Below are 18,104 nucleotides of genomic sequence, written 5' to 3'. Positions count from 1 at the left end.
CAACGCTGGCTTGGACGTCATAGTCCCATCTGTTCTTCTGCCGCCGCGTTGCGTCGTTAAGAAGCGCAGAAAGTACTCGACCGTAACGCTAGAAAACAAGGCAGCGATTCTCAAGCTAACAGAAAGTTGACGAACGCAAACGGGGGCGTAACCTAAAACAAGGCACGCAGGCGTAACCTGAAGCAAGGCACTATTTACGGCTTTTTTAAGCCCACTTGGAAGTAATAAAGGCAAGGTTTTCAATCTGCCGATTTTTTAGACTGCTCTATTCTTCGGACGTTTTTTTGGTCCCTGCAAAGTCCGAATAATCGGTCGGCGACTGTACTATTAGATCCGAAAAATGCGACGCAAGCAGGAACAATGACTTATTATCCCCCGTGCATGTCGGATTTCTCGGATCTAATCATACACCAAGCTTCATCGTTTGCGGGGATATCCTTCTATCGTTTGCCCTGATTGGCTGTCTTTTTGCCGGAGGCTGCTTTCACTTGTTTACAACAGACACCTCGGTCGACGCCACTGCTGCTGCGCGCTTGCACTGCACGTGTGTTCGAGCAATTTTCCTGCGTCCTGTGCGTGACTTGCGCAATTTTGTCGACCTAGTGAAAGCTTAGAGGCGAGTCGGCATTCAATCCAGCGTGTTCGTGCGGCATCGTAGTTTCAACGCTGGCGCCATTCATTTCACAATGTCTTTGTCCTTGCATGTTTTGCACTTCCGTTCCTTCAACCATATGACAACACTCTCAATTATAGAGTGTACCGAATCGAGCGGCTCGTTTTAAAAAGAGTTGGAAAAATCGCTGCCTGCATGCGACCAGCTGAAACTTTCATTGAATGCACAATTTAGCAGAGGATTTTGTGAGATATTCAGTCGTAGCTTCATCCCGGTGAAAAATTACACCTTTACCTGCGAGCAGCGATGGACACAACCAAACCGTGATCATGGCGCCGTCTATGCGCAGCAAGCACACGGTCAAAGCCAGACAACAGTTACCGAGTGCTCACTGTACCTATATGAAGATGGCGGGGCCACAAGCACAGCTCACGGGCATCACGGTTGTCTGTGTCCGCGCTCGCCTTCAAAAATGTCGGGGGTGACTGTTTATTTTTTGCAGGAATGGAGCTACACCTTGAAATTTCGCAAGGTCGAATATGACCCTAAAATACACGATCGACGATAGTTTGAGTTTGCTGCACACAGGCGCCGATTTTTACGGCACGCGTTATTGGGGGCGCTCGATTTATAACACGGATTCGTAGACACTTGCAGGTCGGTAAACAGTGGACCAATCTTGCCCGCTAGTTTTGGCATGGCGCCACCGTCACAACGCATCGAGGGAACTTTAGTCCTCCTGCACGTGAGAAAAACCTGCCGCAGCTCTACGAGTGCAAAGCGCGGGACGTTTCTTGGACGGGCGCCTCCCGCGAACTAGGGTTATGGCGGCGCCACGCTTGTGCCCAATGCTCGACGAGACACCTCAATTGTTTCTGGGGCCGCGAGTGATCCGCAGAAAACGGCGAAAGTACTTACGGGTCAAACGTCGGCGGTTTCACTTTGAAGTCAGGGAAGACGAGGTTCGGCGTGCTCAGCTTGTCGACTGCGTAGTGCATCTCGCACAGGGAGATCCGGTCGAGGAGGAACTGCACCTACGGACACACGCAACCCGGTCGCGGCGTTACGGCCAGTCCAGACTCTCGTACCCGCTTACGATTGAGTGCCTTAAAACCTCTTGGGATATCTTACTACAGGAGAACACACTGGCAACATCCATTGAGTAGCTGTGAAGTACTCGGCATTTTTCAGTTCTCATAAATTGTTTGTACATTTGATTCTCGCAAACACCACAAAACCTTCGCTCTAGTGAAATGCACCTCGTAGATGGCACCAACATTTCCCCTCGTCGCAAAAGGTCGCAAGTACTCGGTCGCGAGCAAACTCAAGCGCATCGCATGACCCTGGGGCCTCGGACGAACCGTGAAACGACGTATCTTTGAACTGGGCCAACAATCTTTGAAACTAGGGCTGTCGAAAAAGGTGCATCACAAAAGATTGGCTGTCTCTGGCCTGTCTCAAGGGCACTCACGGGAGCGGCAAGGAGGCCTCTGCAAGGCGCATTGCGAGGGTTTTATAAATAAAAAAAGGCTGCCAGCGTTGCATCGTGGTTTCACCAGATGTCACGGTATCATGAGACCGTCATGCGACACTGTAAAGCGACGTCACGTGACGGTCTCAAACAAACATGTGGAACCATCAGAACAGGTACCGTTTTCCCAACCGACAGCCGGTACGCTTCAAATTTCGAGACATTATTTATCCGAAAAATATGTTAACATCCCCTTTTTTTTGGATGCAATGACTTCCAAGTCGATGAGGGTTAACTGGAAATCAACCTGACTGTAGTATATTCATTTATTTGTTCAGAGATACTGTGGCTCATGACTGAATGCCATGGCAGGAGTGGTACAATGTTAGAATATAAAACAAAAAACATGTGAATGTGCGAAGCCTACCTCGGCTTCGAACTCCGTCCTTGGCTTCAGCTGCAGCTCGTCAACGCACTGCTTCGACAACCTGAGGTAGACGCACTTCTTCTTGGTGATCTCGATGGGTGCCTCATACACCTGAAAGAACAGATTTGGCGAGAATAGCGTGCTCTAGACAAAGGTTATGAACCGCACAACAAGCATGTGCTGAGAAACAAGCAAAACCAAACTTCTCAGGTGAATGGAAGAAGATCAGGAAAGTAGTTTAGTGCTTGGGGACTTAATACACCCCACTTAAAAACAAAAAAAAAAACAAAAAATTATTTTAGTGCTGTTCCAGCATACAGTTTACAGGCAACTACTCTCAATATTCTCCGGAGTAGCTAGAGTAACAAAAAGTCTGCATATTGTTACTGCCTTCGGTTCAACCATTCCTCCTATATGCAGAATGCGCTGCATGTCACACCTCATCAGAAATAAAACTTTGGAATTGAATCGAATATTAAAAATATTCCAATCATATTCAAAATATAAGATATTCACACACTCCTAGTAACTCTCAGTATAGTGAGACACCAAGGAGTGGAAAAGTTTCACGAATATGCGGAGAACTTCATCGAATGATCGGGGATTCGTGTAGATCACGGATGCACCTAAAATATGTACCTAAAATCCAATTACCACATGGCAGTACGACCTGCTGAATGTCCTTAGAGTATGGCATGCTACACTGTCTGCCTCGGAAGACCACGCGCTTGTCCGTACCCTGCGTTTCCTCCCAGCCGACTGAGGCGCTCCGGCAGACGACAGCCAGAGCAGACGGCAGTTCTGCAAGACCAGACGGCCGGCCGGAGTGTCGTCTGTCAGCTCAGACTCCAGGTTCAGCTTGGCATAGAGCTCGCCGCCTTGCGCATAGTAAGAGTCCGACGCATTGGCAGACGACGACGTAATGGTGTCCACAATGTCCAGGAACACCTTGATGTTGTAGCTGCGAGAGAAGGTACGTTTCCCTCATTTTATTACAACCGATTGTCTGCCTGAACGCAACGTTTTATGTGAAAGACAGCCCACAAAGCGTAATGACACGGGCAATTTGATCACATCCAGACGGATGTTGTGAAGATTGCCTACACTTACAAACGTGTTATGAAAGATTTTTAACTTCTCACATTCAGTGCGTGCAACTAAGAGGAAAGAGAGTTAAACAAGTTCAGGGAGGCCGGTTCTCCATTGACAGTCTTCTTGCATCCGGATTTCGTGGTACAAACGTTTTGAAGCCTTATGGTTCGATTTCCACGTTCAGAGTGTCACCAAACGTTATGAAAGTATGATAACACAAGCTTTTTCGAGGTCACACAACCCCATGACGTCAAGTCAGGTCAGGTGACGTCAGTGTGTCCCACTGCGATGTCACGTTACACTACACCGTGATGTCACATGGCCCAACGTCACGTAGTGTGGTCGGCATCACGCTGACGACATCACGCGTACGAAGGTCACGCAGTTGGTGCCACTACAAGCCACGCAACCGCACAACATAAATAACGGTCCCTCAATCCACATTCTACGCAATTTTGCCTCTACACATAGGAACGAGGCAACTGATTTTTCTCCAATTGATAGTTTGACCCTTACAGCTTGTGCTTCACAGTAAAAATCTAGCAACACACGGAGCACCCCTTAAACTTCCGTGCATGGACGGAAGTCCAAACGACCGCCCGCCGAGACTCACCGTGCGACGATGTCCGCCCGTGCCATCTCCTCGACGTAGAGCAGCTGGTGCATGCGTGCCACATACATCTCCCTGGTCAGCCGGTCCCCGAGCACCGCCTGCGTGAGCTGGAACGTCGCCGCATCCGGCACTGGGTACAGCCGGGCCAGGGGGTCCGCCATGCTGTCCCTGCGCACGCCACTGTCCCAGTCCCCGCAGGGGACCAGGTCCACCGTGGCGGGGGTCCAGCGCGACTCCCCGGACACCACCAGGCGGCGCTGGCGCTGCAGGTCCCCCAGGGTGTCGGCCGGTACCGTGTCCACGCTCAGGTGTTGCACGAGCACGGGGAAGCCGCCGAAGTCGAGCGCCAGCGTCTGGTTGTAGGTGGCGTACATTGACGAGCGGAAGCCCACCTGCGCACAGGAACGTCGGCGACGGAGACCCAAAAGTTGCTCTTTAAACGGCGTTCTGCTGGTGTGCGAAGATGTGACGGCGACAGTTGTTGTTACACGTACGGACAACCACCTTTACGCCTTTCCTTCACTCAATAACACACAGTTAACTCATAGCTTTTCGTTGCAGTGTGCAAAGTGACAGCGATGGCCATTGCTGCACATGGTTACAGCCCCTTGCATTCATATCTACTCTTTCTTTACTCGATCTTATGCAGCGCGGCCTGTGGTCACTGAAATGTGTTGGAAAAGGAATGCACTGCACACGTCAATCAACGTTCCTGGCCAAGACCAAGAGAAGTAGTTTGAATATGTTTGAATGGTTACTTTACAGCCCTGTTTGGCACTATACCGGCATTGCGTCGGCTGCGGTCGGGCAGCCTGCCCACAGAAGAGTGCGCACCTTGATGGTGTATGTGAGAATGGACTTCGTCTCCTTGGTGTGGGAACCAATCACTGCAACTGAAAAACTTTTAAATAGGCTTTTAAAGGCTGTTCGCCGCTACACCGGCATTTTGTCGGCTGGAGTCCTGCAGTGCACCTAAAGAAAGCACACTTTGATGTTGTAGGTCAGCACAGATTTGGTCTCTTTTGTTTAGGAACCAATTGCACTAACTTAAACATTTTAAATTAGCTTCTTCGCAACTCCGTTCACCACTATACGGGCATTGCGTTGGCTGCAGTATGGTGGAACGCCCATAAAGAAGAGTGCGCGCACATTAATGGTGTAGGTGAAGATGATATTGGTGTCCTTGGTACGGGAACCAGTTTCAGTAACTGAAACACCTTTAATGTTTTTGTTCACGGGTTCATTCACCACTATACTGGCGTCACGTTGGCTGTGGCTGGGCAGCACGCCGGGAGGAGAGTGCGCACCTTGATTGTGTAGGTGAGTACGGACTTTGCTTCCTTGGCGTGAGAGAAGGAATTGACCCACTCCTGGCAGTCTGGGGGCAGGTTCAGGTTGTACAGGCTCCACTGCACCTGCTTCAGGAAGAAGTGGCTCCGGAAGGAGTCCCGCAGCAGCACTGCCTTCCGCACAGGCGTCTGCAGCAGGAAGGACGGGCATGCACCTCTCAGGTTCTAGTGTCTTGTAAGTTCTAACACCTTTCAGGTTCTGGCAGTTTTCAGCTTCTAGCACCTCTCAAGCTCTAATGTCTCTTAAGTTCTAGCACCTTTTAGGTCCTAGCAGATTTCAGGTTCTCGCACCTCTCAGGTTCTAGTGTCTCTCAACTTCTAGCACCTTTAAGGTCTTAGCAGTTTTTGAGTTCAAGCAGCTCTTAGGTTCTAGTGTCTCAAGTTCTAGTCTCTTTCAAGTTCTAGCACCTTTCAGGTTCTAGCACCCCTGAGGTTTTAGTGTCTCCTAAGTTCTAGTCTCTCTCAAGTTCTAGCACCTTCAGGTTCTGGCAGTTTTCAGGATCTAACACCTCAGGTTCTAGTGTCTCTCAAGTTCTAGTGCAGGGGTGGCCAAACTGTGGCTCGCGAGCAGCGTGCGGCTCTTCGCGGTTCGAAATGCGACTCGCAGTTCCCTGTAAGCGTGCCCCACTTCTCCTCCTTTGTTCCAAAGACGAAAATATTTCTAGAATTAAAAAATGTACACAGTCTTGGCAGCCATGTGCTACACTACGCACATACAGCCAAACCTCTTTTTGACACATGGATGTGTGCAGTGATCATATTTACTTTATTGTTCTACAAATAATTTCGAACAGTATATGCATAATGTGGCTATCTAACGAACCGTGCATTCATTTTTGCTGGTTGAAGAAACGTTCTTCTGCCTAATGTTGTTTGTTGTAGTCGACAATTATACTTCTCCCCTTTGGATCAGACTGTTCCCTCCATATCGTTTGTTAAAAGTAGACTCCACCCCACCCCCCTTCTTTTTTCTATCGCAGCACTCTGAACAATTGTAGTTTTGTCTGCGGCTCCAACCCCATGTCACTCTGGCCATCCCTGTTCTAGTGTCAAGTTCTAGCACCTTTCAGGTACTAGCAATTTCAGGTTCTAGCACCTCTCAGGTTCTAGTGTCTCTCATGTACTATGCCTTTTCAGGTTCTAACACCTCCCAGGTTCTAACATCTCTCCAGTTCTAGCCACCTCATAAACCAGCCCCTCTCAGGTTCTAGCACTTTTCAGTCATATTTTATTTCCTCTTACATTCTATAGTCACTGAAAAGTTGAGAATGGCAGGGCATCTCTTTCGAACCCTCGGCCTCCAGCACGCGTTCGTTGCCTTTCACCATGCACTGGCTGCACGCGTGACCGCTTGAGGCTCACGAAAAGTCAAAGTGTTATCGGAGCTAACAAGCTCGCGTCGGGGGAGCGACAAGTGAAACTCCACTCTGCCACTTTCGCCCCGTCAGTGACTGTAGCGGAATTTTTGGTCTCTGCTTCCCCGGTCGCCACTGGTTTTGGTGCAATTGACTTCTGTGACTGAAAACCTTGTCTAAAGACCGTGAAAAGTCAGTCGGCAACATAATGAGCACATCATGTTCACCGACAGCTTACAAAACAAAGAAACTGCGGTGCTAGCCGACATGTCGAACAACCGATCCACTAAGCATGACACCCGAACATAACAAGCGCCACGCCCTGCTCTTTTCGAGCTTTCAAGGGGCACTGACACCCCAAAGGTCGTATTTTTTTTTATTGTCTAAAACGATGCAAGTTGCAGTCATAGACACGCAAAAAAAAATGCATTGTGAAAAAAATTTTTCCCGCGCGCGCCTTTTTATTTTTGGCGTTTGATTTTCCCGCCTCTCGCCTCCTCGCTTCTTTTGATCGGCGACGTCAAAAATCAGGAAATTTAGAAGCCTTGTAGGCGACATCTCTATAACATTTAATAACGGCAATCCTAAAACGTGTTTTTTAACGCAATTGCGAACGCACTACGGCCCTTCTTTTTGAAATACCAAAAATCGGGAGTTTGTTGTGGTGCCGTCTCCTGAATTTGTATCCCCCCACGGAAAACAGGCAACACCGCTCAAAACCGGTCCGCCGCAACGCCGGCGCTCGCTCCTTTCCTCCTTGCTTTGGGTTGCCATGGCAACAGCAGGGAGTCATGAAAGAAAGTGGACTCTCAGGAGTCCGCAATATTTGACGTCAACGCACCGGCGCGGATCGCGCGGGAACTTCGAATTCGGCATTTGGAAATTGTTTTTTTTACTTCACAAATACTGAATTCCCAAATTTCAGATTTTGAGGGTAATGTCCCGGCATCGTTTTCAATCGTTGCGGATAATAAAAAAAAATATGATTTTGATGTGTCAGTGCCCCTTTAGTTGCTACAAAAAGACGGAGAGCAACGATAAACGTTTCGGCAAAGCCCACTGACGATTGTCTGCAGGCAGAACTCCCAGACGTGCTGCGTCTCCTTGGAGCTGACGGTGAGCTTGAGCGGCTGGCGGCACACCAAGCGCAGCCCCTTGATCTGGTCCGTCATGACGGCGTTCATGGCCGCCGGGTCCTTGGCCTCCGAGAAGCGCCGCAGCAGCTCCTCGCAGTACTGGTGGTAGCCCTGCGCGAGCGACGACAATAGGAGTGGTGAGGACGCGGACGAGCTGGCGCAGGCTTCTTTGCTCCCCTGGGAGCGGACAACTATGCGTCGGGGAAAGGCCGCAGGCGCGGCTACGCGACGTCTCACTTCGAGTCCGACGGCGCCCGACGCTACGATCCGCTGGGAGCCAATTGCACGAAGCCGGAAGTACATCGTCGAGGTGCTCGTCGTCTTTGAGCGTCTGTCACCACCTACTAAACCAAACCCGCTCAGTGAACCGTTGCAATCTTGCGCTTTCTTCTGTGCGCGACTGAATTAGCCGTGGTGGCAAACCCACAAAGTAAATGGGCGAAGCGACGACCCACAGTCGGATCTGCTTGATTGGCTCCGTCGAATCATAGCGTCAGCTTCGGCTACGGTCGGATTTAAAAATGGAGTATAGCGCTCTTTTGCAAGCTGCCGTGTTTTCTAACGGGCCCACTAAGTGTACAGCCTGCTCGCAACGACCCAATTTTTTTTTAAACTATGACGCCACACGGCGACACAACAGGGGCTCTAATCTGGACACTTGACAAAAAAATAGGTCGGCAAGGGATACGGCGGCATTGGCTGGCGCCAAGGTCAAGTACGGCGTTGGCCTATCACGACTGCTGGATTTCTCTACAACTTTTTAGCCAAGTGTCCAGATGAGGACCCCAGGAGGATCACCAGACAGAAATACCCACTCGCATAGTCGTAGGAAATAAAATTAATACAAAATTGTTGCATTTTTGTTGTGTACGCAAATGAAGTGTGGTGGCAGCCGAGGCCACTTCACAATCTATTACACACGGACTACGCCGACCACGACGTCACGTTACGGTGTGTGTCGCGCAATGTCAGTGTGGCCAGAAGACATCACGTCACACGACACTACGTCGTTTAGCAGAAAAGCTTTCTGGCTAAATTTAGCGAAGAAATTTTCCAGCCACGACTTTAACACAAAATTATTTCGGATTCACTGCAAAACGCCTTGAGTAACGGTAGTTCCCAGCCATGGGACTTCCGCACACTGCTGAAAGAGTCGGGCCCATCCTTGGAGGTACGAGAATCAACCCTTAAACGAGGTATGTCAGAAAAGGCAATTTTTTTTTTTTTTTAATTTTTCATCGCAAAAAACAAAATTTCAAGTTCTGCCGCCCTTCTCTCAACATTTGCTGTGCAAAAGTGAAAAGTGCGGAGGGCTTTCTGGGAGGAGCTGGTCCTAGCATCCGGTCAACTGCTCGAAACTTGCCACCTTCAATGATCGTGCGACACTGTGAAACCGACAGACCTGTTTCAAAACCCCGTCAAACAACACGGACAGTTGCCATTTCTCGGACACAAAGTCTGCAATTAGATTCGCGTCCCCGCCGAACGCTGACGCAGCACTTGTGTCCAGTACAAGACCGAGGTGCGTGCCCAAACGACGGTAGACTCTGACAACTGGCGCAGCAACCACTAGATGGCACGCACTATTGAAAAGTGTCCGTCGCATCATGATATTCCGAGACCCTGCAGACTCCGTGGAACGCGAGAGCGCACCAAACACGGCGGCGGGCGTCCTCACCTCGAGCTGCTGCTCCTGCGCCTTCTGCATCCGCATCCTCCGGTACCGGTGCCGCTCCTTCCATTCTTCCAGCTCCTCCGTGCTGTGCGCCTGGCAGCACTGCGCTCCCAGGCGGCACTGGCCGTACATCTGGTGACTGCGCAACGAGACGCATGACCATCATGTAGCCAACATGCACGATTTGTAGTGCGGCTGCAGTTGACTAAAAGGAAGTTTTTCTTATTTTCAGTGGTCATTCTTCCCCAAACAAGACATTTCACAGTCACTGACAAGGTGGAAATGGCAGGGAGGAGCTTCAGTTGTTCCAGTTGCAGCGCAAAGCTTCCTACCTTTAAAAATACTCCGAAAGAAACAGCCTGCGATTCTCATTCTGTCACTGACAATAGTTGCATTAAAAAAATAGGCGGGCAAAGCTAGAAGCATTACAAAAAAGAATGCCTGAGAGATGCGTTGAAGTCTACTGCACAAGCGACACAACACCTCGACGTCTGCGTTCTTGGCAGAGCTCTTGGGTTTCGCTGGCTTGCCCTTCACCCTTTGCTTGCTGAGTCATGTCAACAAAAGTTTGCTTACCCCTAAATTCTCAACTTCACAAAACAAAAATGCAGACACAGCTAAAGGTTTGCAGTATCGCCCCGCCGCAAACTCAACGAGATTGCCCATGCTCGCTCACCTCAGACATGTAGTGTACTCCTCCGTCGGAATGCCTCGCGGAGGCGGCCTGTGCCTCCACGCTTTGCCTCGATCCGACAAGAGGGTCGTCCGGTGCTCCACCGAGTTGACGTGGCTCCGGAAGTCGTCATTGTCCGTGCAGTGCTTCTCGCAGAACTCGCAGTAGAAGGCGGGCAAGGGACTCGCCGCTGGAACGAAAAGGAAGGTCTCGTTACGATATTTAGAGGGAAAGCTGAAGCACTTTTAAAAGAATGAGGTAGAGGTGGTGTTTCGTGGCTTTTTGTCTCTTGAATTTGACTATCGCACTGAAATCTGGCAAAATTTGGTGCAAACAGCTTTTTTTTAAATTTTCTCAGAAACACAGGTTGTTTGACAAAGCACCCCCACCGCTCTTCCCCTCCCCCCCGACACCATCATTGGAACCACCTAGACTCGGGCAACGGTTTCCGTAACGACGCGACGATCAGAAGAGCACGTCGTGATCATCTTGTATATTTAATCATTACATAGTCATCACCTCTAGATGCGGCACTGCAGGCCTACTTGGTACAGACCGTTGCCTTTCTGCGGTGTCATAGCTCTCCTGAGCCAATAGTTGCTATTATTATTGTTATTATTAACAAATGCATATTAAACAAGTTAAACGTAACTGAGGCCTAACCGCTGCAGGGAATGAGCATGGCCGGTGGTCACCAGCTGCCAGGCGACTCAAACGCAACAATGACTCTCGTGGTCAAACTGCTGGAATCGGATCCAGATCAAAACAGGTGAGCAATTCACACAACCCTGAGGCATTTGAAGCAGCAGAAGCCGACTAGGGATGCAGTGTCCTCACATCCCTGATTGACAGTAAAAACGACGACCCAAGACTGGGCTTGATTTCGTACCGGTCTGCTACGAACAGTTTCCGAGGTAAGTGGCTTCGGAGAGATTGGTCAGTAATCTCAACACCATTTAAAGGCCTAGAAGTAACAAAAGCTTGTGTCGAAATAGCAAAAAGAAATTACCGTTAATAATGAGGAGAACAAAACATGACAAATTAAGACTCGGTGGTTGCCACGTGTGAAAGCGGGAGACCAACAGTGCTGTTGTTGCAGTGCTCCTGTTGTGATGTCAAGACATCAGGCAAAGTTGCTTCGTTTGAAGCTGAACTGGACTATTGGGGCAACTTCCCCCAGTGCAGTTGCATCTTGAGTCCCGCAATAAAAAAAAGTCTAGAAGCTTACAAGCTTTGTCAATGGGAATGCACAGACTGGATAGAAGCATGAGAATACCTGGCTCCTTTACCCTGTTCCACCTCGCGACATACAGCAATGAACGTCACGAGCCACGTTAAACACAACAGCGCTCCATGCGTGCTACATGGTTCCATGCGACGCATTATTCAACTGGAAGGTCACATGACACTCTCCAACCTGTGGATTGGCTTTGGTGACTCGTAGCGACTCTTCCGGTACATTGTTCGGTGAAGCAGAGTATAGCAACGCGTCAATGAATGGCTCACATATGCTTAGACTGGGATAGACCCACAAGATAAGCTACGCCTCAGAGTAGCGACACTTCAGCCATGGACGGATGGATGCTATTGGCGCAAGCTACCGCCCTTTATAATGGGCGGTAGCTTGCGCCACCTAGCATAGGAACAAAAAAATTTAAAGTATGATTCCTCCCCTTGTCCTTCTAAGCCAATTTGCTTCACCTCTTCGTTTTTGTAACTATCACCAGGACAGTTCACGACAGAAAAAAACAACGCTATAATGATTTCCCAACATTGTTTCCAAAACCCAAGAGTTGCATTTGAAAACTATATCCACTGCAACCATGTCCGTGCAGCTCTAAGCACCAAGTGCGGTCGGTGCCCACGAGCTGCTGGCACCTAAATGAATGTCACATGATGCTAACGGACGAATGACCGTCGTTGTGGCGCGAAACAATGAGGAAAAACAAGTGTCAATACTCTACTTGCAGCTTTCTAGTGGATCTAAACTGGGGAACAGTTAACTTGGGATTAGGGACAAACGGAAAAATTAGCGTGCTCCAGGAAGTATGCTACCCCCACCCACTTTTTTTTATTATTTATGAATACTGTTCACCCCAAGTATGGGGCTTTAACAGGTGTGGGGTATAGAAGAGCACTGAAACATACAACATCAGGACTGCAATACAGTACACATTCAGCGACATTCACTTAAAATAAAGGGGCTGAAATAGCACAAACATTCAATATATGATATAGCACTCAACAAAATGAACTCTCAGCACTCGAAATCTTTAACGAAGTTTCCAAAAAATATTTAACTACTATTTATCATTCCAAACCAGTCATATTCAAAAGGGCGCTCTCAAAATCATCTAAACAGTCCAATGACAATATATTTTGTGGGAGATCATTCCAGTTTTTCACAGTTCTAGGGAAAAAAGAAAACCTATAAGCGTCAATATTACATTTGGGCACTTCAAACTGATTAGTGCTAACGTATCTGAGTTCTCTCGATGCGCGATGTGTTAATCTAGAATCCGGGTTAATGTTATACAGGTGATGAGAAAACATAAAGAAAAACTTTAGTCGAGCAATTTTTCGACGGACAGAAAGTAAGGGGAGGTTGAGGCTGTTCAGCATATCTGTGACAGAATCAAGTCGCTTGTATTTGGATAGAATAAATCGCGCCGCCTTCCTCTGAACTTTTTCGAGTTCACCAATTTGATTTTTTCTATAGGGGTCCCATACCGATGCAGCGTACTCCAAGGTAGGCCTAATATACGTTGTGTAGGCCATTAACTTCACTTTAGGCGGAGCACTGGCCAGATTCCGTCTTAAAAACCAAAGCTTTTTCATTGCTTTGTGACATATTTCATTTATGTGCTTACTCCAACTTAAGTCTTTAGAAAGTGTCACACCCAAGTATTTAAAACTGTCAACTTCAACCAAAGGACTCCCATCAAGCTCGTAAGTATAAGAAAGAACATTCTTAGTTTTGTTAGTTATTCGTGCGAAAACAGTTTTTTGTGTATTAATTTTCATCTTCCATTTCGAGCACCAGTCCTGAATAGACCCAACAGATGCACTTAATCTGCGCTGGTCGTCTTCCTCCTCGATTTTTGAATATACCAGACAATCATCCGCAAATAGTCGCACAGTAACCCCTTGATTTATTTCCGCCGCGATATCATTAATGTAAATTAAAAATAATACTGGCCCGAGTACTGACCCCTGGGGGACGCCCGAGGGCACTTCAGATACAATTGAACGGTCACCGTTAACCTCTACATACTGCACCCGATTAAATAAATACGCCCTGATCCAGAAGATCACGTTCTGATTTACACCATGCAAAGAAAGTTTATGAAGTAGTTCAGTGTGTGGTACTCTATCAAACGCCTTAGAAAGGTCAAGGCATATCGCATCAATCTGTCCTCTCTCATTAGAAGAAGCTGAAAAATCGTCAAATGTTTCTATCAGTTGCGTGACCGTCGATAGTTTCTGGCGAAACCCATGTTGGTTAGAATGAAAAATGTTAGAAGATTCAAAATACTCGTATAAAGCTTTAGAAATAATGTGCTCAAATAATTTGCATACTATGCACGTTAAAGATACGGGGCGGTAGTTTTCAATATTATGCTTACTTCCTTTTTTAAGGATTGGTACGACCCTCGCACTGCGCCAATCGGGGGGTACTTGGTGTTGTTTTAGTGATGTTTGAAAAATAATGGTAAGGTATTTTGAAACCCATTCTGCATATCTTTTTAAGAACTCGTTGGGTATTTCGTCTGGCCCGGTTGACCTCTTTACGTCTAAATTTAATAGTAATGAAAAGACTCCCTGTTCAGTGATTATTATATCCCCCATAGTACTACTTGTCGCATTTAAGCTCAAGTCCTCTGTAGCACCATCTGTATTAACAAATACACTATGGAAAAAGTTATTAAACCTATCGGCGATATCTTTTGGATCGGTCACAATTTCATTGTTTTCAATGATATATTCTAATCGCTCTTTCCGAGGTTTTAAGTGACGCCAGAATCTGTCGGGTGCATTTCTCATAAAATTCGGTAGGGTTTCAGAAAAATAACGTCCCTTCGCTGAACTCAACTTTTGCTTTAAAAGACATGAAAGCTCTAGGAACTCTTCTTCGTTTTCCTTTCTTTTACGACGTTTGCGTTTTATTTTACGCTTGAGTTGTACGATCTCTCGGGTTACCCATGGATTCGATTTTCTTATTGATTTCTTCCGTTTGGGTATAAAATGTTCTAAGCAATAGGTAACAATTCGTTTAAATTCAGCCCATAAAAAATCCACGTCACCCATACGATCGAAAGTTGAAAACCGAGAAAATGACAGATCGAGGTAATCTAGCACACTTTCGTCGTTCGCTTTAGAAAAATTAGGCACTTGGATAGAACACTTTGTTTGTTTGCAGATTTTAGCAGTTTTAACATGACTATGAGAGTTCTTTCTTTCAACTCACGTGATGGCCAGCGACGACCGGCCATGCTCATTCCATGCAGCAGTCAGGATTCAGTTACGTTACTCTTATGCATAGTCTGTATTTAGTGGCTCTATTTGCAAGTATAGTGACTCCTGGATCTATAAACTAGAGTCAAGGGGACTGGAGTTCACAGGCCCTGGTGCAGGCTTACCCAAGGCGGCAGCCTCGTCGTTCATCGCTTCGCCGCTCAGGCTGCTGTCGCAGCTCTGGTACTCATTATCTGAAGCCTGAAAAGGGTGGAAGAATGGACAGATGCACATGGTTGAACCCTTTGGATCAGGCAGCAGCTTGCGCCACCTATACTCCGTTCACCCTTTGGAATTCGAAGCCCATAGCTTGGACAAGATTATCCAGTGGGAATCTTTAAAAGCAGTCCACCTTTGCTACAAACCACTCGCCAACTTCAAAATGTCACACCAAAGTACTGATTAGAGGGCCCGATCGTGCTGCACAATGGCAGGAACGACTGAAAATGCAGAGCACGCCATAGTCAGATGCAAGCTAAGAAAGCACCGGAAGCTTTGCCTCTGGCACCAGCTTTCTAACTCGGGTAACAATTTGGCGTCACGCGAGCACGCCCAGTCAAAGCCCAATGGATGGCAACAAGCATCTGCTGGAGGCACGGCATCTACTGGGTTCTTACCCTGTAACCGGCTATGCCGAGCGCAAGTTTGTCTGCTTCTTTTGCGGCGGTTGCGGTGGCATCAGAATGCCGAGCTTCGATTGAAGGATAGTGGGTAGATTTTAAGGCAGCTCGCTCTGAAGTCTACCCACTATCCTTCGATCAGAGCCAAGCAGAGATCGGCATTCTGACATTACCACAACCCCTGCAAAAGAAGCAGACAAACTTGCACTCCACATAAGCTGAAGGTATTTGCAAGATAAAATCTGATCACTCTCTACGAAGAAGGGTCTCATTATATTGGTTCAAGCACATGGCAAAAGAACAATGCTTATAATATATGCGGATAGGTAGCGTTCTTGTGCTAGCCAATAGACGGCAAAGCCGGGTCAGGTGAAGAAAGGGAGGCGGCCGATTTGGTCCAGCGGACACGTAACTCCCACTGCAGTCTCTGCTTAGGGGTGAACGGAGTACAGAGGTCACACTATTCAAAGAGGCCCACCACCTGCTTCGGAGAACTCGAGGCATTTTGCTTGTACCTTCTCGACGTGAAAATATAGATGATGCCCATTCTAGCAAACACACGGCCTGACCGGCGAGCATGCGGGCTTGGAAAATTTTGTTTCCTCCTCGTTTTCATTTCGTGATCGTTAACTCGGCTTACACGACGACGGGGACAACGTGATAGGCTCCTCCTCTCTCCCACTCCCCACCTCCAAACTCCTCGGAGGCGTCGAGTGGAACCGCCTGTATCTCCGTAGACAGGAGGCCTCGCTTTGCCTCCTAACCTGCCTGGCTGACAGCCCTCCCATACTATGTGAGAAAGAATCGCTATGGAGGACTACAGCCACGCCTCGAACGAGCATAGCGTCACAAAAATATGTTCCTCCTTATAGACGCTTTGCAGCAGCTGTGCATGGACGCCGCCATAACTGACCTTCAGTTTTTGTTTCCTCTTATTCCGTTTATTTCACTCCATCATTACCATAGCAGGCCAGGTTATTGCCATATTAAGTTCAACTCTGTCCTTTTCTAAAGCATCGGCCTTTGATGAGGATCGTCAACTACCGTTTCAGTTGCTCGGCATCTCAGTAAGACAAGCGAAGGTCAGCAATGGCGGCTGTAATTTGGCGCGTGTGCAAAGCGTCTATACTCTGTTTTACCTTATGTTGTACCGCAGCGAAGGCTAGAAGGACGAGCTCATAGCGTTAGCAGCTGCCCTTGGTGCACGAGAGCTTGTGCCGCCGAGACGTGCCCCAGAGCAAAGAGCTCGCGCTTGTAGCCTTTCCTGCAGTACATTATAAGGTGAAATAGAGTATAGAACCACCGAGCTCTGGCACTCCCTCCCAAGCAAAGTTATGCGAGGGCCATTTGATGAAAAAGAGCACATAAAGGAGTTCTGCAAGTGTGCAACCCTCCACCTAAAATAACTATGATGATAGAGACATTGAGACCTTAATCCAGCCTAAAGTTGCAGTGTGATTTTTTACTATTTATATTATTTATCTTAGTGGCGGGTACAGTGAGCCTCCATGGCATGGGCAAAAGCCTTTTCTCTGTCATACGGGTTTTTATAAACCGAATAAAGCATTGTTATTATTAATAGCTAGTTTTCTTTAGTTTTCTCTTGGTACCGCGGTACCGGCAATCAAAACGGTAGGTCTGGCGTGCGAGAAACGAAACTATAAGCGAACGACAGAACAGATAAACAACTCACTTTCACAGACAGCTTTCATCGTATTGTGTGTGCTGTGCTGCGACGCCAGCGACGGAAACGATACAGTCACGGTCTCAAATATCGCTCAAATAATCTCTTCGGACATTCAAACACATCCGCTGCAAATCGTGCCGATAGTCGAATTTTTCTTTTTAAATGTTTTTTCCATCGTGCACCATAAGACAACTGTTGGGTTAGATACGTGGTCAGGAAAAAAAAAATAGTCACTGTTGTAACTTGTAACGTCTTTTTTTTGGTGGTGGCGTTTCGCAAACAGATTGCCCGAGAACGCTTCCCAGCGCAGAAACGAGACAGTTATTGCGTACGATCTAGACAACGGGATCGACTGTGAATGAAGTGAATGGTGTCACACGTTACATAAGTGACAATGCCGAAGCGGCCGAGCGTTCGTGAAGACTGACTGACTTACCTCCAACGTTGGCGAACTCATCTGAGCGGATCCCGTTTTTCCAAACTGAGCAGGAAACAATGGTTGTCAAACGACACCCTTTGGGAAACACGAGAAGCATCAGGCGAGCCCCATTTCTTTGTTAGCGCCGAACGGGACTACACAGTGTCGTTGTCACATCATCGCCAGCCTGTGTGTCCGCGGTTTACCCAGTTGTCAGCGCTTTGGCCGCTTTGGCCGTGCAAAGTTTCATGCCACGTTCAAAAAGTGTTCTCGGCAGACGAAATCGCGCGAGTGACGTCACAACTTTCTGCCGCTTGATCGACGGAACAAGGCGCGTGTGACGTCACGACTTTTTGACATGTGATGAACGGAACAGCGCCTACCCTTTCCCCTTTAGCAGAGCGAACCCGCGAACCGAACATAGAGTTAACTCGGAACCGAAGAACCCTTTCCAGGGTTC

The 18,104-nt window shown here is 47.9% G+C and overlaps 1 protein-coding gene and 1 pseudogene across 1 annotated transcript in view; both read right to left on the bottom strand.

The window, feature by feature from the left end:
• Positions 1-17,855, bottom strand: part of LOC8040614 (probable helicase with zinc finger domain) — a 37,804-nt gene extending 19,949 nt beyond the window's left edge. The window contains exons 1-10 of the mRNA XM_040221230.3: positions 17,663-17,855; positions 15,045-15,120; positions 10,408-10,594; positions 9,735-9,870; positions 7,985-8,167; positions 5,524-5,694; positions 4,217-4,608; positions 3,250-3,472; positions 2,512-2,622; positions 1,532-1,647 (exon numbers count right to left, since the gene is read on the bottom strand). Coding sequence (XP_040077164.2) covers positions 1,532-1,647; positions 2,512-2,622; positions 3,250-3,472; positions 4,217-4,608; positions 5,524-5,694; positions 7,985-8,167; positions 9,735-9,870; positions 10,408-10,594; positions 15,045-15,120; positions 17,663-17,683 — 1,616 coding nt within the window. The 5' untranslated portion in view covers positions 17,684-17,855. The remainder of the gene's footprint in view (positions 1-1,531; positions 1,648-2,511; positions 2,623-3,249; positions 3,473-4,216; positions 4,609-5,523; positions 5,695-7,984; positions 8,168-9,734; positions 9,871-10,407; positions 10,595-15,044; positions 15,121-17,662) is intronic.
• Positions 12,660-13,262, bottom strand: LOC121833038 (annotated as a pseudogene).
• Positions 17,856-18,104: the final 249 nt, after the last annotated feature.

This window comes from Ixodes scapularis, unplaced genomic scaffold (assembly GCF_016920785.2).
Source record: "Ixodes scapularis isolate PalLabHiFi unplaced genomic scaffold, ASM1692078v2 PGA_scaffold6__148_contigs__length_123643588, whole genome shotgun sequence".
NCBI lineage: Eukaryota > Metazoa > Arthropoda > Arachnida > Ixodida > Ixodidae > Ixodes > Ixodes scapularis.
This window is presented reverse-complemented; position numbering and strand designations above follow the sequence as displayed.